This window comes from Muntiacus reevesi, chromosome 5 (assembly GCF_963930625.1).
Source record: "Muntiacus reevesi chromosome 5, mMunRee1.1, whole genome shotgun sequence".
In the NCBI taxonomy this organism is placed as follows: domain Eukaryota; kingdom Metazoa; phylum Chordata; class Mammalia; order Artiodactyla; family Cervidae; genus Muntiacus; species Muntiacus reevesi.
Window position 1 is genome coordinate 83,879,799 of NC_089253.1, and position 20,282 is coordinate 83,900,080.

Below are 20,282 nucleotides of genomic sequence, written 5' to 3' on the forward strand. Positions count from 1 at the left end.
AAACTGGAAAACTATTAAAGGGATGGGAATACCAAACCATTTTACCTGTCTCCTGAGAAACCTGTATGTGGGTCAAAAAGCAACAGTTCGAACCTTGTATGGAACAACTGACTGGTTCAGTATTGAGAAAGGAGTACGACAAGGCTGTTTGTTGTCACCCTGTTGTTAACTTATGTGCAGAGCACACCATGTGAAATGCCGGGATGAGTTACAAGCTGGAATCAAGCTTGCCGGGAGAGAGATCAACAACCTCAGCTTTGCAGATGGTACCATTCTAATGACAGAAAGCGAAGAGGAACTAAAGAGCCTCTTGATGTGGGTGAAGGAGGAGAGTGAAAAAGCCAGCTTAAAACTGAATATTAAAAAAACTAAGATCATGTCATCTGGCCCCATCACTTCATGGCAAATAGAAGGGGAAAAGGTGGAAGCAGTGACGTATTTCCTCTTCTTGGGCTCTAAAATCACTATGGATGGTGACTGCAGGCATGAAATTAAAAGACGATGGCTTCTTGACAGAAAAGCTATGACAAACCTAGACAGTGTGTTAAAAGCAAAGATAACATTTTGCTGGCAAAGGTCCGTATAGTCAAAGCTATGGTCTTTCCAAAGAGATGGAGCCAAAGCAAAAACAACACCCAGTTGCTTTGCCAACAAAGGTCCGTCTAGTCAAGGCTGTGGTTTTTCCAGTAGTCATGTATGGATGTGAGAGTTGTACTATAAAGAAAGCTGAGTGCCAGAGAATTGATGCCTTTGAACTGTGGTGTTGGAGAAGACTCTTGAGAGTCCCTTGGACTGCAAGGAGATCCAATCAGTCCATCCTAAAAGAGATCAGTCCTAAATATTTATTGGAAGGACTGATGTTGAAGCTGAAACTCCAATTCTTTGGCCACCTGATGTGAAGAGCTGACTCACTGGAAAAGACCCTGATGCTGGGATTGAGAACAGGAGGAGAAGGGGACGACAGATGATGAGATGGTTGGATGGTATCACCAACTCAATGGACATGAGTTTGGGAAAACTGGGAGTTGTTGATGGACAGGGAGGCCTGGCGTGCTACAGTCCATGGGGTTACAAAGAGTAAGACATGATTGAGTGACTGGACTGAACTGATGGTCTTTCCAGTGGTCATGTACAGATGTGAGAGCTGGACAGTAAAGAAGGCAGAATGCCGAAGAATTGATGCTTTCGAATTGTGGCACTGGAGAAGATTCTTGAGAGTTCCTTGGAAAGCAAGGAAACCAAACTTGTCAGCCTTACAGGAAATCAACCCTGAATATTCATTGGAAGTACTGATGGTGAAGCTGAGGCTTCAGTACTTTGTCCACCTGATGTGAACAGCTGACTCGTTGAAAAAGACATTGATGCTGGGAAGGATTAAAGGCAGAAGGAGAAGAGGGCAGCAGAGGATGAGATTGGTGGCATCACCAATTCAATGGACATGATCTTGGGTAAACTTTGGGAAGTGGTGTGAGACAGGGAAGTCTGGTGTGCTGCAGTTGATGGGGTCACGAAGAGTCGGACATGACTTGGGAACGGAACAACAACCACATACCCTTTTAAAATTAGTTTATTTTTCTTACAGGGAAATTTAAATTTTTTAAATAATCAGTTTGTTTTCTATATCCTATAACAATTAAAATTATTTCTTTGACATTCTAAGATACAACATAACCATAATGGATAAAGCTGTCACAACTGTACTTGAATCCCAACCTTACTCTTTTTTTGCCATGTGACTCAGTTTATTTGGTTCATTAGCTTCAGCTTTTCTAGTCTATAAAATGGGGACAATAATATGTCATTATATTTTTTGAAAAGTGAAAGTCACTCAGTTGTGTCTGACTCTTTGTGACTCCATGGGCTGTAACCCACCAGGCTCCTCTATCCATGGAATTTCCCAAGCAAGAGTACTGGAGTGGGTTGCCATTTTCTTCTCCAGGGGATCGTCCTGACCCAGGGATTGAACTCAGGTCTCCTACATTGCAGGCAGATCCTTTATTGTCTGTGCCACCAGAGACCCTCTGAAGTGTTAGTCACTCAGTCATCTCCGACAGTTTGTGCCCCAGGGACTGTAGCCCACCAGGCTCCTCTGTCCATGGAATTCTCCAGGCAGAAATACTGGAGTGGGTAGCCATTCCCTTTTCTAGGGGATCTTGCTGACCCAGGAATTGAATTTGGATCTCCTTTATTGCAGGCAGATTCTTTACTGTCTTAGAGAACTAAAGTAATGTTTGTAAAGTCATTACATGTCTACTGAGCACTTGGACGTGTTCATTAAATGATAGCTACTAATTGTGGTTGTGTTGATAGTTAACAGTAAAGAATTTTAGGTGCTTAGCCTCATTCTCCTTTTTATTTTCATGCAAGAAAATTTGTTTTCCCTATGTAGCACATGTAGGATTTTATTTAATTTTGCATGCCTTTGATGAAAAAATATATATTTTAGCAAAGCATATTGTGTACAAGGAAGTGAAGAGAGTTGCTTTATTTTTAGGAGTTTCTTCCTTTCCTCTCTGATTCTTGCTGTACGTTGCACCAGCTTTATCTTCAGATATACAGGTAAGAAGAATGCTATGTGACCATTAACATGTAATAGAGCCATTTGAGCCATGCAGCCCTTTAGTGTACATCATTCAGAAATCAAGTTTCACATGTCACTGTATGGCAAAAACCACTACAATATTGTAAAGTAATTAGCCTCCAATTAAATTAAAAAAAATCAAGCATCAGTAATTTTTCTTAATGTTTTAGTGGATTTTTATATGCTTGCTTAAAAGTAATTAATGGAGATGGAAGCTTTGCAAGAATAGATTCCATATTAGTTTTATTTATGTTTATATTCTAACTAGTATTTTATACCCAAGTGATGAATAATTGGTCTGATAATAAATACCAAAGGCAAAAAAAGAGGTTATGTTTATATATTTTGTATCAGTATACTGTTTTTTATCTTAATTTTTATACGAGATTTAAGTCACGCAGTACTTGACTCCACCTTAGGAAAAAACACTGTGTTACAGAAAGGGTATCATAATTTAGATAAGGGCTGAATGACATCTAAAATTGATGGTACCCTCAGAAGAAGCCTTGATTTGACACTAAAGGACTCTCAGCTCATTCATCAGCAGTCCTTAATCCTTAATCCATTTAGTCTCCTAGACAACTTTTCATCTCTTTAAATATCTTAAATGTCCAGTACCACCTCCCCATTTTTGGTTGGTAGTGTCCTCACCCTGTGTCACTTAGAAAGATGGAAGCAATATAAGGAGAACTTCCACATTCTTCTTCTGACACATCTACTATTCTGCCTGTAGCTTGGCCCGTGTATTTCCTTGTTCCCAAGAGTGAACTGACTGTGCACCTATCTGAGGCCAGCCACTATTTCTGCATTGGATTTCACCCTCACATGCTCAGGGACCTCACTATCACAGTTGTTCCTTTTCCTTCTTGGATCATCAGTCCTCCCTGCCTTCTGGATCATTCTCATGAGTATACAGCATGCTTTCTTCCCATCTTAAAAATAACATAAAGCAGTCTCAACTCTGCATCCTCCTGCGAAGAAGCACCTTCCCCTTATTCTGCATTTGTTACAATAAGACTCCTAAAAACAGTTGTCTATACCACTGTCTTTTTTGAAGCTACTCCAATCAGATTTTCCATTCTGACACATCACCAGAACAGTTCTTGTCAAGGTCATCAGTGACCTCCATGTTGCTATGTCTAATGGACGGTTTTAGGCCTCATCTTATGTAATCTGTCAGCAGTGCATAACCCTGTCATTTAGACTCCATTCTGTTGACTTCCATGCAGCCTCCCTTCTCAGCAGGTTCCTCCTTGTCTCTCCAGCTACTTCAAGATGGATGTGCCCCAGCACTCAGTCTTCAGGCTCTTCTCTCTTCTCTGTGGTCATTTAGTTTCAAGACTTTAAATGTGTATCTGTTCCCTTTAATATCTAACCATGATTGGACTGATTCCAACCCGTGTCATCTGACCCTCCTCACCACCCCCCACCAAGCTTCCTCATTTCAGTTTAAGTTGTAACTTGGTTTTGCAAATTGACCAGGCCAAAAAACCTTGCTGTCATCTTTGATGTTTCTCTACTCTCTTACCCCTCATCTAGTCCATTAGCAAATTCTGTCTGTATAACCTTCAGAATAAATATGTATATATGCAGTATATAGAAAAAAATGAAACAGACTGGGGTTTTCTGTTTCATAGTTAGTGTTCCCGTTTAGTTTATATTTTCCAATTTCTTTGTCTCCGTTTTTCTTTTTTGATGTTCTTATTCAAGCCTTTATCAAGTGTAGTAAAAAAGCTTTTGTGATACATATATATAAGTAGTGTGTATAATATATATTTTTTATTTATTTATTTTTTTTTTAATTTTTCAGTGGGTTTTGTCATACATTGATATGAATCAGCCATAGAGTTACACGTATTCCCCATCCCGATCCCCCTCCCACCTCCTTCTCCACCCGATTCCTCTGGGTCTTCCCAGCCCACCAGGCCCGAGCACTTGACTCATGCATCCCACCTGGGCTGGTGATCTGTTTCACCATAAATAATATATATATTTTAGAAAACTTAGGAAGTTTTGCCTAACTAAAAAATTTATGACATTTTGATTCCACTTGGTTGATTTAGTATGAATAGAGTGCTAGATTTCTAATTTTAAAAAATGGATATGCAACACGCAACATAGCACAGGGAACTATAGTCAATATCTTGTAATAACCTATAATGGAAGATAGCCTGGAAAATAATAAATGTGTATATTTATGTGTATAACTGAATCACCTTGCTGTGTGCCTGAAACATTATAAGTTGACTATACGTCAATAAAATATGTGAAAGTGAAGTTGCTCAGTCATGTCCTACTCTTTGTGACCCCATAGACTGTAGCCTACCAGGCTCCTCCATCCATGGGATTTTCCAGGCAAGAGTACTGGAATGGGTTGCCATTTCCTTTGCCAAATATCAAGTGTTTATCTTAAGGATTTCCTTTTAAATGCTGTCATCTCCTGACAGGGTATTCTCATTTTCTGTCAAGTTTGACATAGTTAAAATTAACACTGCAAAATATACTGAATATGTATCTCATTTCACATAAGTTTTGATGAAGTTTAGTTTAAACTGCAGTTACTGAGACATTTTCTCTGAAAGTCTTTGAGTCTTCCTTCAGTGTTAGTATAGTTTGTTCTTGTAAAGCTCTTGCTTCCAGGCATTAATTCATCATCAGTTTAGCCTTCTACCTATTTGAAAACAACTTTCAATAGAAGTAATTAATCCAGAATTTATCAGAAGTATCTTTCTTACATATATTTTTATTAGTTATTTGGTTCATATTTTTATAACTTTTTTTGAGAATATCATTGTCAACAATGTACTAAAATGCATCAAAACAATACTAACATTTTCTCTAAGATTATAAACTTTTAGTTTTAGTTTTGTAGAATTATAGCCATGTTATTTAGTTCAGAGGTTCTTCATACAATTTTGGTATCAGTTCAGTACTTTGAGTTTTGTTTTATAAAACACATGCTACTTAATTTTTAAATAGATTTTCACTTCTAGAAGAACATGATTTTGTAGTACTTAGCCTCTGGCTAAAATTAGAAGGTAGCTATTAAGTGAGTGAGTTTTTTCCCTTCCTTTCTAGTAGGTTTCCTCCAAGCCTGTATGCTGCTGGGATTTCTAAAGCACAGCAGGAGGAAATAGCCGGTACTTTCCTGGTTACACTGAGTCCACTCATCAGTCAGCTTCTCACATTCCAGCCTTTCATGGATGTGGTTTTGGACAGTAAATTAGGTAAGCTTCAAAACACATTTAATGTTAAATGTGTGAGACACATGGTAATTTTCCCTTACATAGTCATCCTTTTTTTAAGTTTTAAAAATTTTCTTTAAGGTTTCTTCTACTTTCTTTTCTTGGAGTATATTTCTAACTTTTTTTTAAAAAAATTATATTTTTTTAAATATAGCAATCAGAGTTATATAGAGTATGTTTTACCAGTTTGGTAACTTAATTAATGTGTTTTTACCGCGTGAAGAGCTGCCGTGTGAGCTGCAGTTTCCCCAGTGTCTGCTGCTGGTTGTCGTCATGGATGAGCTGTCCTCTCGGTCTGAGGAGGTGCAGGCCCTTTGGTGCACAGAGAGCCGAGTCTCAGAAGCTCCAGCCAGGTGACGGGCACGGCGTTGTTTATCTCCGATCACATTACGATGGTAGAATGCACTGTTGTTTGCAATGACCTTGAAATTAAATTCTTTGTTATATCACATATTCTAATTAATAGTTACTATGTAGACCTCATACATATTGCTACTTAATAAAAATATAAAACACATAAATCTATGACAGGCGCTGAAAATGTTTTAATTTTGTTCACTCTTTTAAAAGGTATTTCCTAATAGTGTTAATAAACATTGAATGTAGTAGAGATGTAGTTGATAACATTTAAAGATGAGCTCTGATAAGTAGAATGCTTGGACACTATAAGGTATCCCCTGGGAAATCTCCCTTGTATTCATTCTTCTTCCTAATATCAGGCTTTAGTTCCTATGCCTTGGCTGTTGCTGTGTTCTAGTTTTTTATCCTTTCCTTTAGTGGCATCCTGTGTACCACTGTCAGGTTAGTCTTCCTAAGCCCCAGCTTTTTGAGCTTCCAATTCTCCTGCTCAGCAACTGAAGCATAATGTCCCAGGTCCTCAGCTTCGCATTTAAAATCTGCTGTTGTCATCATTAACTTTTGCCCCTTATCCTGTTTTCTACACATATACCTTGCTTCTGTCAGACTGGTGATTCCTGTCTGCCTTTTACTCAGGCTTTGTCATCATTACCGATTATATTTTGCTTATTTTTAATTTATTATTTAAATCCTCTATGAAGAATTCTTAAACCATTTCAATCTTAAAATGACCCCTCTCTGTCTGTATAATAGGACCTATTTTTTATTTTATATATGATACCTAGTTTAGCTATTTAAGTTTCAGGTTGCTTGATGAATTTTGTCTTAGACTTTGTACAGTTCTGTATTTTGTTAATCACTTTGTAAATGATAAAAGATGTATAGGAAAATTCTCCTTTAAAGGATTTCTCTAACTGTATTTTATTTTTATGGATACATGGATACATAGTCACATATATTAGAAACTGTGACTGGTATATACATCTTGAGACATTTGTATTTGCTAAAATAACCCTCTGTAGTGTTATTATACCCACTAATTGTTAAATGTTAATAACGTTGGGTTCAATGTTCTCAATTTCCCTGCAGGGTGTCTCTCCTCAAAGCCATTTTCTCCAGTTTTGAGCAGTGTTCTGGTGAACTCTCTCTACCTGTTCATTTACAGGGAGTAAAGAGTAAGGGGCAAGCCGAGGTGGCTGTCACCTTGTATCAGCATGTTTGTGTTCATCTGTGCACATTTATTGCTTCCCTTCATCCCTCACTGTTCCCTGAACTGGTAAGTTTGTCAGTTGCAGGGCTAAGCTGAGATTACTTTTGCTTTCTTTTCACTGAAACTGTGAATCAGATATAGAAGAAAGTGTGGGAATAATGAATGTGTATGTATTTATTTATATTGGGGTATCGTTGCTTTCGAAGCCTGGCAGGCTGTAGTCCTTAGGGTCACATAGAATCGGACATGACTGAAGTGACTTAGCACAGCACATAGTCGTTTTCGGGCTTCCCAGGTGGTGCAGCGGTAAAGAATCTGTCTGCCAGTGCAGGAGATGCAAGAGATGCAGCTTCAATCTCTGGGTCAGGAAGATCCCCTGGAGACAGAAATGACAACCCGCTCCAGTATTCTTGCCTGGAAAATTCCGTGGACAGAGGAGCCTGGTGGGCTACTGTCCACGGGGTCGCAAAGAGTTGAACATGACTGAGCACTAATGGTTGCTTTACAACATTTGGTTAGTTTCTGCTGTACAGTGAAGTGAATCAGCTATATGTATGCATATATCCCCTCCCTCTGTTAACTCCGCTGCCACCACATCCTCCCCATCTAGGTCGCCACAGAGCACTGAACTGAGTTCCCATCACTATACAACAGGTTCCCACAGTTGTTTTACATGGCAGTGCACATACGTCAATCCGAGTCTCCCAGTTCATCCACCCACCTCCACCCCGACTGCCATCCCTGAGTATAGTTATGTACATCTGCATCTCTGTTCCTTCCCTGTAAATAGATTCATCTTACCATTTTTCTAGATTCCACATATATGTGATGATATATGTTATTTTGTTTTCTGACTTACTTCACTCTGTATGGGAGACTCTAGGCCCATGCATGTCTCCACAAATGACCCATGTCATCTTATCCATATGTATCTATATCCCTGTCATCTTTATCCATTCGTCTGTTGATGGACATTTAGGTTGCTTCCATGTCCTTGCTATTGTAAATAGTGCTGTAATAAATGTTGGGGTGCATGTGTCTTCAAAAAATAGACCTAAAGAGACAGTTCTCCAAAGAAGACACACAGATGGGCAACAAACACATGAAAGGATGCTCGGCATCACTAATTATTAAAGAAATGCAGATCAAAACTACAATGAGGTATCACCTCACACTGGTCAGAATGGCAATAATCAAAAAAATCTACAAACAATAAATGCTGCAGAGGGTGTGGAGGAAAGGGAACTCTGTTGCACTGTTGGTGGAGATGTAAATTGATACAGCCACTATAGAGGTTCCTTAAAAACTAAAAATAGAACTACCATATGACTCAGAAATGTGTATTTATTTTTGAGTGTCATTCTCTCAGCTTGCACATTTTATGCTTTAATTCAGTTGGGTCTTAGGAAATGGTAATTTTAAGAGTCCTGTAGTATTCAGATGTACTATTTAGCTAAAATACTTCAGAAAACATTTGGGGTGGAAAGGTATGGAAAGACAGTGTGAGAAGAAGAAAAATGGGTATGATTTCACCTAATTCAGTTTCTTAAAAAGAAACAGAGAATAGCAGAATGTAGTACCAAGTCTCTTACAGATCGTAGGCTTAATGTGTTTGTTTTTTTAAACTGGAATTGTTTGTTTTGACTTTTTAAAAATTTTTGGCTGCACCATGCAGCACATAGGACCTTAATTCCCCAACCAGAGATCGAACCCATAACCCCTACAGTGGAAGCATGGATTTTTAACCACTGGACCACCAGGGAAGTCCCTTTTCACTGGAATTGGATTAGAAAAGATATTGATAAAATTCTGGGGAAAACATTCTTAAAATTTATTTAAAAATCAGTATCATTTATGATATTATAAATGGGTAATATTCAGCACATATTAAATATTGTCTTTGAATAGGTTAAGACAGAAACAGAAGTATAGACATGTATATTACATATATTATTTTAGAGACTTCAGCCTACATAGAGGATTTTTGTGGAGCCTAGTGACCGAGTTACCACATTGACAATCACTTTGCATCTCCATAGCCTAGTCCAGTGCTGAACATGTAGGTACTCAATAAATGTTGAGGGGATGGCAACGTAGATTCTTTCAGACACTAGAAAGTAGAGCTTTCCTATTGAGGATCTGTTGGGTTTTTTTGGATTGTGACAGTATTTTGTTGTTTTGAGAAATGTTATATTAATGATGATTTATCATAACTATTTGATTTTCATTAGGACACTGCTCTGTTGAATGCTGTTCTTAGTGCTAATATGATCACCTCTTTGCTGGCCATGGACGCATGGTGCTTCCTTGCTCGGTACAACATACTCTTTAAAATTTGGGGGTTGGTTTACTGTAGTGATTGATAGTAAGTGACTTTATACTTGTAAGTTTATAGAAGATTAAATCTTGATAATCCTTTAACAGCCCCCCAAAATGGCTTGATTTCATACCACAGCACTGAATTAGGGACTGAGTTCCCTCTTTCCTTTCTTTGGCTCAGATCAACAGAACCTATAGCTTAGGTAGTTTTGTATGTTGTGATACTCCTTTGCCATGGAAGTAACTGCAGTTTAGAGTATTTAGTGCTTTATGGTAGTTCATCTTGCTTTTCTGAATAATTGTATAAATAGTTGTATGAAGATTGCCTTCTCTTTCTGTCACAGATATGGGACTGCTGAACTCTGTGCTCATCATGTGACCATAATGGCCCATCTGGTAGGTAGAATTATGAAGCCTAAAACATTCAACTTCCATGCATTTCCTTTAGGGATATGATAATCTGAAAGAATGTGAATATCAAAAGGAGAAATAGCATGTTAGCTAAATGATTTTGACAATAAATTAGTTTCTTTACTCTGCATTAATGCTGATGCTGGGCTTCTGTGGTAGCTCAGATAGTAGAAAATCTGCCTGCAATGCAGGAGACTCAGTTTCAGTCCCTGGGTTAGGAAGATCTTCTGGAGAAGAGAAAGGCAACCCACTCCAGTATTCTTGCCTGGAGAATTCCATGGACAGATGAGCCTGGCAGGCTATAGTCCATGGGGTCACAGAGTCGGAGACGACCAAGTGACTAACACTTTACTTTCAATGTTGATGCTATTGAGAAAGATATATTTGAAAGATTGTAACACTGGGGAAATTGTCTCATATTTTCAGAATTTTATGGAGTTTCATTGATCTGGGGAAGAAAAATTAGGTTGTTTGAGGATAAATTTAAAATTGAATACAAAGTAGAGAATAGGAGTTAGCTTAATGTTGATGACCCAGAGTTCTTCTTACTCTCCCCTCCTTACTCCCTCCCTCTTCCGGGCCCCTCTCTCCTGCCCCAACCCCTCTCTAATGTGACTTAGACATTCTGACTCTTGATTTTGTTGTATCTCTTTCTGAGAGGGACTAAATGTGATAGTAATTGATACTTTTTGGGTAAAGAAGTAATGTGAATAGATACAAAGAGAAAATTAATGATGACTTATGTTAATCTTTTCAGTGTTGATCTTTTGCTTTTAAATACCAAGATGTTTTTGTTCCATATAAGATGGGCATGACTGGTTTGTTCTGTTTTTAGTCTCTGGATTTTGAAAAGATTTTATGTGGGCCATGTGTCTTTTGTTTTTCAGTAGAGTCATTGTTTCATATATTTCTTGGTTTACCCTATAAGGATATTGTAGACTAAATCCACTGAGGTGCATGATAACCAGGCAGCTGACATCTATGTCTCCATGGCTAATGGCCTGGAGTGCTTACCCAATTTTTTTCTAAATCCTCATCACATCTTGCACAAAACAGTGACTTTTATGTTATTTGTATCATAACTACTTTAAATAAAAGCTTTCCTAGCACATTATGATAGGAATTTTAAATTCTTTTAATTACGCTTCCATCTTATAGTTATATTCACCGCTGTGCTTTTGTGCTTAGACTTAAAAAAATTTCACAAGTTATCTTTCAGTAGGGGGATTAACATATCAAGTTATAATAAAAATGCTAATTAGAAATAGAAATTCCAAAGTATTGTTTTTAAACATATCAAAATTGTTTCCATATTACAAAAGTAATCTAGGTTCATGGAAGAGAATAAATTAGAGGAAAGTGCCAAATCAAAAATCCATGTTATTTCCCAGAAAGAGCTGTTGTTAATATTTTGGCATATAAAAGCTTATAAAAGCTATGATTTTAAGTGTTGATCTCTGCTCTCTCTCCTGTCTTTTCCCAGATAAAATCTTGCCCTGGAGAATGTTATCAGCTCAACAACCTATCAATACTATTGAGGCGTCTCTTCTTCTTCATGGCCCCACCCCAACAGGCAAGGATATCATCTTTGTCACTGTCTTTGAGCAGCTGCTGAGAATTGGATTCAGATACTTTTGAAGGCTTTTTCACTCCCGTTTATTCTACATGTAAATGTTGACATGATCTGAATGTAAATTTTTAATGTATTGATTGCTTTGCTTATTGCTTTTAGATGGATTTAGATTTTGATTAAGAAAAGCCAGAGCTATACAGGAGTTAAAGTGATAAAAATAGATTTTATTCAGAGCTGTTGCAATAGGAGAGAAGAGATTTCAGTGTAGAACTGGGCTCAGTTCTGAATACAGCATAGACTAGTGTGAATCTAGGGTCAAGAAGCAGGGTAGGAGTCCATGGATAAAAATTCCTAAAAGGAAACATCATAAGTAAGGGGGTCATTTGATCAGATTCTTGCTGAACACAGACCAGGATGATCAGATACTAAAGGTGAGGGATTCTTTCTAAATTTAGGTATGATTCTTGCTAAAACTGGATAATGCAAGACCCAGAAAAGATGAATACAAGCCCAGGGTCAAAGGCTTCTCAAGAAGAGAGCTAAGAAGAGCTTGACTTAAGATTGGTCAAGGAGAGGGTCTTTGTCAGTGTCTTTGCTGCAAGTTACAGAGAATCATTCTAACTGTGTCTTCTGAGAGAACAAGATGGCGGAGGAGTAGGTGGAGGTTCAGTACATCTAACTCTGTCTTCTTTCTTCTTATTTCTAATACATTTAAGATACTTGGAATGAAATGGTTCTGTATCCCCTGTCCCTTTAACTTATTTTGAAGAGCTAGAATATTACTTATGCTTTAAATGAAAATGATATCTTTTTTCTTTTTCAAAGTAAACAAGTTGAACTTCCTGGGGAAAATTGGAAGCATAATGAGCCTTAGTTGTTTGCCATTGTGAGGAAGACAAGCTCTGCATGACAGATTCTCCGGTTATAGAAGCTTTGGTAGCCTGGTGTAGTCCCTTGGATTAGTCACTTTGGAGCTCTTACAAGCTTTTTATAAAATACAAGTTCCAGGACCTAAACCTGTGAATAGAATGGGTATGGCTGTTAGGGGAGGCTCAGTAACTTGCTTTTGTTATTATTAAATTCCTACATGATTCTGACATGGATACAAGCTGGAGAAACACTAGGTTAGTGAAGTGGGTTAAAGGCCTTGGTGTGAATCCTGACTTACTATGACCTTGGGCAAGTCATTGTTTCTGAAACTGTTTCCCTGCCTACAAAGTGACAGAAATGTGTAACTATTTTGAAAATTTTCATAAGGATTTAGAGATAATATATACGAAATACTTAGCATAGTGCCAAGTTTAGAGGGTACTCAATAAAGGCTGAGTTATTTCTGACAAGAGGGTTTACCCCAAGTCCATGCCTGCTTTCTTGCCAAGAGAGGATGGTAGGGCAGCGAGGAGCCACACTGACCTTCTGGTCCTCTTCCTTAGGTGTCTCCAAGGCAGAACAGCACAGCAGGCCCACCTCATAGCCCTCCAGAAAACAGGTTAGAGTTGCTGTTCATGCTTCTCAAACTCCTGAAGAGTTGTCTGCTCTAAATGCAATTTTAATACCTTCCACTCCCCTATCAAAGATTGTACTCTTGGTTTCTGGTATATGGTTCTTCCTAGAAGCCCTGTTACCTGGCAGGCCCTTCCTGGAGAAGTGGGATTTGGAAGAGATCCTCCCATTTTCTCACTCTATAGGAATAAAATTCTTTTCCCAGAGTTGAGAAATTTTAACTTTTAGGATAATACAACTCAGAATGAATTAGCCCCAAGTGAGTTCTAGAAGGTTTGTTATAACAAACTCTAGTGTATGTTTAGAGATCTCTTACATACTTCTCAGTTTATTCTGAAATTTCCAAATAATTGCAACTATCAGATATGAAGTTATGGATAAATGAGGGGTTACTTGTAACATTTTCCTTCATTTCCTTCATTTATCAAATACTGATTTTTCCTGCTGTATTCAAGTTACTGTATAACACTAGAAACCTGAATTTGAATTTTTGTTCTGAGAGTCCTTGGGAGAGTTAGTTAATCCTAAAATTGAAATATTATTACTTAGATGGCAGTTGTGAGACTCAAGGAGATATAGAGTGTATATATGCATCAAGTGAGCATTTAACAAGTGTTAGTTCTTCTATCATGTCATGTCACCTTTTTTTCCTTTTCTCTTAAGACATAATCCAGCATCTTAAAGGAAGCAGCAGGGAAACCTGTATCTTTTCAGACTATACTATGGACCAGGTTTTGTAATAGGCACTTTAATTCTTTTAATCCTTACCTCAGCCTTGTGGGATAGATGATATGTTATCATGTCCATTTTACAGATGAAGATTGAATAACTCAGGATAATTAAAGACCTTCTCCAAGCTCACACATAATAAATGACTGAGCTAGGATTCACATAAGATCTGTCTTGCTCCCAAGTCTGTGCTCTTTCCATGGCTCCTGTGTTGTTTTTAGCTGGTTTTCATGCAGCTGCCTCAGGGGCCTCCTCTGTGGGATGTTGCCTCTGTCTCCTTACTCCCTTTTACCCTAGGAAATATGCTCTTTTATTTCCTGAAGTTACCCGAGGGGAAAGGATATAGTATGTCTGGTTGAAGCACATTGGCAGCTGTGCTACCATTTTTATGTAAAGGAAAGATTATATATTTGCATTTTAAGCCTACTGGTGTGTTTTTCTCTCAGTGTTAAAGAGGGAAGTCATGTGCTCTGCACATTAGATCCCCTTATATTTCACTTCTTGTGAACTGTCAGCACTAGCAGTTTTAAATCTTGAAAACTGTGTTGAGGCCAAGGTTTTCAAACCCAGAATAGTAAATAAATAAATCAGTCTTTGTATGTAACAGATCTTGGCAACACCAACCTATGTTGTCCAGGGTGTTATTATTTATAGTTCTATTTTGGAAAGGGAACTCATTCACTCACTGGACTTTATTATAAAGAAAGGTCTTGTTTGAATTGATGTTAGCTGGCACAGTTCTCTTGACTTTCCTGATGCAGTTTGGTTTCATGAGTAAAGCTGCCTGTTACAATAGATGCATCGCTCATGAAGGGATGGATCCATTTTTCTGGCTTTATCAGCTGTCCCAGAAGACAGCCATGTAATTTCTCCCTTGTTTTGACGGCTAAGTATTTTCTCCAAACAAATAAAATTCAAATATAAATATGATATATAATGTAGAAGAGTTTCTCTAACAGATTTAATACAGTGGTGTGTGTTTTCTTTTCTCATTTTTGATGTAAGAAATTTTTAATTCAGCAAGTAGATTTTGAATATTTGTAAACTGAATTATTCTTCTTAAAAAGTTAAATCAATATTCCTAGAGTATACCTTAATTAGTAACTAAGTACACCATTGCTTTTGCAGTTTTTCCACCAGAAACTGATTTAAAGTTTAGCTCTTTCTTAAAATAACTTTTGTTTGCCATTTTTATCTAGTCCGTTAACATGACATTTTAAAACAGAACTGTTTTTCTGTTAACCTGGCAAACACTTTGCATTATTTCATTGGTGGAATCGTTTTGCCAACCATACTGTTCTGAACACTTGTGAATGAGTTTAAATGTCTAAAGTAGAGCAGAACTGGCTAGCCCATTGGAGAACTGAACCTGTGACCTTTGCTCCTCTGTGATAGCTAAGTAGTAAGCCACACAGTTTGGCTAAATCAATCTTGTTGGTGTATTTTGGACTATTACTTTCGACTTAGCTGTACAAGTTGTTGAGTACACAGATTCTTAGGAAAAAATAGACTTACTGGGTAGAAGCATTTAAAATAGCTGACATGACTAATAATGAAATACATTATTTAACATTTCTTAATGCATTTATATAGTGTTCCACTTAACCTGTGTTTTTCAATTTGGAAAAAAATGCAAAAACAAAAATAACAACTAAAATGCATGTTCATCTAGGCTACATTGATCTGGTACCTTGTGATACTGTTATGCAGTTAAGAACTATTTTTTGTCATACCACCCACACAGCATGTGGGATCTTACTTCTAACAGGGGTCCAACCTGCACCCCTGCACTGGGAGTGCAGAATCAGAGACTTGACCATTGGACCACCAGGGGAAATCCCAAGAACTTAAAAAAAAATACTAAATATGGAAGCTAATACTTAACTTTGGTATATCAGTTCACTAGACTGTCTTATGTTACTCTTGTTTTTTTAACAATTAATTTCAGGTGGAGTTTATCCAGAGATTTCCCCCAAAAGAAATAGAAAATATGCTTCTGTGGCAGTATATTTCCTTTCAGGCATTACCTGCTGAGCTTAGGAAACAAACTGCACTTGAGGTCAGCAGAGCAGGTATTGCCTGGTGTAGGAAGTGGCTAGGCAGTAACCGCACGCTGGAAGAACTTGAGTCTCTGGTAAGTGCATTATGATGGCCTTGATTCATTCGGTAGCTGTTTATGAAGCTGTTGTAGTTACTGGGGATGTGTTGTTAAAAAGACACAGTTTGTGCCCTCAGAATCTAGCAAGAGTGTCATATTTCTACACTGTAAGAGTCTGTGAGAAATGTGCTATTAATTATCTTGATTGAGGTAAATATGAGAGGGGAGGATGGAAAAACATGAAACACATTATGAAACACTTTATTTGTAGTGTATTTGCTGACATTTCTAGATTTGGTAGAGAAGATTCTTCTTTTTGTACAATCCTCATTTTATGCAAATCTCTTCTGAGTCTTTATGTACCTTTCTATTTAGAATGCTCCCTCTTAATGAAATAAAAAAGAAGTTGATCTATAAGTTAAAATACAATTTTAAAAACTGAATATAGTACATGTTGTTTGGTGTTTATTTGCACATTCTTTGATTCATTCATTCAGCATATTTTGAGTGCTTATATGTGCCAAGCTCTGTTTTAGGCATTGGAGATAAAAATATATCAAAGAACAAAACCAACAAAAATTCCTGTTCTCATGGACTTACATTCATTAGCTGTGGACAAAGAAGGAACATGTATATATATGTAAAACATATATCAGTTTGTGAGAAGAGACAAATCAAGCAAGGATGGGCACAGAGCATTCAAAGGAGTGAGGGCTTATTTGCAATTTTAAGTTGAGTTCAGGGTTTTCTCGAGACTTATATTTCTAAACTGAGTGTAAATGTTCTGATACTCTATTACATAGTGGCATTTGACCTTAATCATCAAGATAATTTAAAACATTTACATATATTGAAAGGAAATATTTCTGAGTGCCTTTATTTTAAGAAACCTATTAAATACCTCCTTAGGAGATGGTGAGATTGTTCAGGTTTTGTGTTCATTATGCACAAATTTCTATAGTAAAGACAAAAACTTTTGTATTAGATAAAATAAAAGCACCTATTTTCTAAAATTCAACAAATCCTTTGCTCTATGACCAAAACTAGATCAGTAAATTATTTAATATTTGTTGTAAAAGGAAATAAGTAAATCATAAGTTAAAAGTCGTGTGGTGATTACATAAAATTAAGTGTGGTTGTTGAAGTATAATGGATGAAGGGCAAAATTACTGATTGTTACCACACCCCAACCAACCCCATTCCTGGCCAGGGAGACAGACATTTGATATATCATTAAGAGTGAATCCAGGAAAAATTATCTTTTGTTTTAAATTCTAAATAGTGTACTTAGGTACTATATTTGTTTATTGAATACAGTGTTGCTAAAAATTTTAAAGATTAATTATACAACATAGCAACAATAATTTAGTAAACTTTGAAAGGTTACTAAGTACATAATATGAAAAAAGTTTAGTTGATAAATAGTATGAGTTAGCTTGACCATATTGGCCATTTGTATCAAGTCTGTTTTTTAAAATATGATGCAGTTTCCATTTTGTTAAATTTTCAACCTAAAAGGGAAAAAAAAAAATTAGGAAAATGAAGCAAATGTTTCTGTGTATAAGGAAAAGTAGTTTTAACAAAATATATTGGGTGGCCAAAAATTTGTTTTGAGTGTTTCTATAACATCTTAACATCTTATTTGGCCAACACAATACATGTATTAAAGACATCACTGAAAAGATGGCTTTGGGTCTCAGAAATACACTTCTAGTGTTTTTATGAAGAGTTATAAGTAACTCAAAACCTGCAGGTAATTGGGTTCCAGCTCCTTTAGACTGATGTCTACACTCAGGTCCTTTCCGTGTCTCTCGCCTTTAGAACCCAGTGCTCTCTGCTCTGCTTGCTGTATGTAATTCTTCTGGTGAAGCTCTGGATATGGGGCAGCAAACTGCAGTTAAGGAAGTTGGAAGTCAGCTTTCAGTTCTTTTAAATGTTAAACTGGTAAGGAAAGCAACTGTAATCATTTCGCTGAAGAACAAATAAAATATTGGAAAAGAGAATGAAATTTCCATACAGAGTAAAATGTATGTAATTTCTTTAGGTTCTTGGTAGCACTTGTGATTAGAACTTAAAAATACCTACTTTTACTCTTTCAGCCAGTTCTATTTAAGTGTGATAGAATTATATTAATAAAACTAGAAACTAGTGAAGTGACAGTCTAGTTACTATTTTTAAGACCTATTTTTTGTTTGTTTGTTTAATTTCTTCTACTGTTTTTTCTTCTTTCTTTGTTTGCTATGGCCTGTTTCTGTGATTCTGGAGTTCTTTTATAAAATCTTTTGAGCAGTGGAGAGTGGTCTGGCTTAATAGTAGAAGGGGCAAGTAAATGGATGTGTCTAACTTGTATTCCTCTTCTCCAGAAAAGCCAAAATCAGGCTAGAATTAGAATGATAAGTGTCCCACAGATCATTGTAATTTAAAAATCATATTTAGTTAAATATCTAACTATGACATTGATCAGTTGAAATACTGGCCTCTGGTGTCCCAGTCAGTGGAAGCTGAAGGCAACATTCACATTTGTGAAATAATAGAAATGGTTTTGCGGATGATATTTTATGATTAAAGTTTATGTATATGGTTAGATTTCACTGTTTCAGCATTTTAGCTTCAACAAGTGCTTGCCCCCAATCCTCATTAAATCATTCAATAAATATTCACTGAGGATCTTTCCTGGTGATAAAGCTTATAATATCATAATAGAAGCAACAGTTATGGAGAGGAGAAATGGAATTTTAAGAAGACTAAGGAATAAGCAAGCTTTTTCTAAGACAGATAAAAATAATGAGATGCCCATCTGAATTAAATCTGGGTTTAGAGCTTGACTATACTTTTTCCTAACTGTATATCTAGAGGGAATTATTTAATCTCTACTCCTTTTTCTTAGTAGTAAAGTGAGGGTAATAATACCTGCTTCATAGAGTTATAAGGAATAAGTGAAGTAATAAATATGAAGTGCTTAGCATATTTCCTGGAATATAATAAATGTGAATGTTGCTAGTCCCATGTAATGGAAAATTTTCACCAAAATTATTTTGTGCTTCTTATTTAAGGTAATAGGTCAACCTTATATTCAACAGACACTCAACCTTTTACTTCCACTGCTGGGATTTTTCATTCAAGCTCTAGATCCTCAGCTGATAAGTCAGGTAAGAATAGTGAGCAAGCTATCTATTCTCTATCTCTTTGATACTGAATTGTCAGACCTGTTTTGTTGTTGCTGGTAACTGCTTAGGAAACCCTGAGGTTAGGAGTCAGTTCACGTGGGAACCCTGCCTTTGTAGCATTTTCAAAGGTGTGCCAGAAGCTGTTGTTGAAGTTGTGTTAGTCACTCAGTCCTGTCCAATTCTTTGGGACCCCATGGACTGTAGGCCACCAGGCTCCTCTGTCCTTGGGATTCTCTAGGCAAGAACACTGGAGTGGGTTGTTATTCCTTCTCTAGGGGATCTTCCCAACCCAGGGATCAAACGTTGGTCTCCTGAATTGCAGGTAGATTCTTTACCATCTAAGCCACTAGGGAAGCCATGGAATAAAACCAACATGGACTTGAGGATAATCCTCATTATTTCTTTCAAGAAATAAAATGAGGAGCACTACTGAATTTTTTCTCTAGTCCCTAGCTTGCATGGCTGGACCTGGCAGAACCAGGGCCACTGGGGGATCCTTGTGGTGTTGCCTCAGGTATGCCTTGCTTTGGGTGGGTCTAAGTGATGAAGAGGGGAGAAGGCCTTCATCTTACCTGAAGTGATTTGAGGATTTGGAATGAGTTCATACTAGACAGATTTCATCCTCTAATTCAGTTGACTTAAGCTTACTGTCACTTAAGAAATAAAAACTATTCTGAGGTAAAGCTAGTCCTTCCTATTTAGGAAGTTACAGCATATTGCAGAGAGTGAGACTAGCAACACCTTGTTTTTAGTAGCTCTGGTTTTGGTTGTGTATATGAAGAACTTAGCATTAAAAAATGTTTACTAATTAGATATATTTTTAGTTACTAGATATGTATTTACAGAGAATATAGTAAAATAATTGACTCAAATATGTTTATTCTGAAGATTCTTTTTTGAAAAATAGTGATAGTTTTGATGTAATTGTACCTACCTTTAAAAAATCCAAGTAACATTTTAAAATTTCAACATAAGTCAATTATTCATTGAGACATTGCTTCCATAGAAGACTTATCTCAGTGTCCTTTACACCAGGAAAATTTTGACCTCCTGCCTAGGTTCTGCTCTCCTGTTTTCAGCGTAAGAGCT

The 20,282-nt window shown here is 36.9% G+C and overlaps 1 protein-coding gene across 3 annotated transcripts in view; it reads left to right on the forward strand.

The window, feature by feature from the left end:
- Window positions 1-20,282, forward strand: part of FIRRM (FIGNL1 interacting regulator of recombination and mitosis) — a 50,648-nt gene that overhangs the window by 24,090 nt on the left and 6,276 nt on the right. For 2 of the 3 annotated variants that reach the window (XM_065935666.1, XM_065935668.1), the window contains exons 10-19: window positions 2,495-2,559; window positions 5,660-5,808; window positions 6,050-6,179; window positions 7,273-7,459; window positions 9,625-9,707; window positions 10,057-10,108; window positions 11,607-11,696; window positions 15,877-16,062; window positions 17,848-17,970; window positions 19,080-19,175. In XM_065935666.1, the coding sequence (XP_065791738.1) occupies window positions 2,495-2,559; window positions 5,660-5,808; window positions 6,050-6,179; window positions 7,273-7,459; window positions 9,625-9,707; window positions 10,057-10,108; window positions 11,607-11,696; window positions 15,877-16,062; window positions 17,848-17,970; window positions 19,080-19,175 (1,161 nt within the window). The remainder of the gene's footprint in view (window positions 1-2,494; window positions 2,560-5,659; window positions 5,809-6,049; window positions 6,180-7,272; window positions 7,460-9,624; window positions 9,708-10,056; window positions 10,109-11,606; window positions 11,697-15,876; window positions 16,063-17,847; window positions 17,971-19,079; window positions 19,176-20,282) is intronic. The other variant, XM_065935667.1, reaches the window with a different exon arrangement.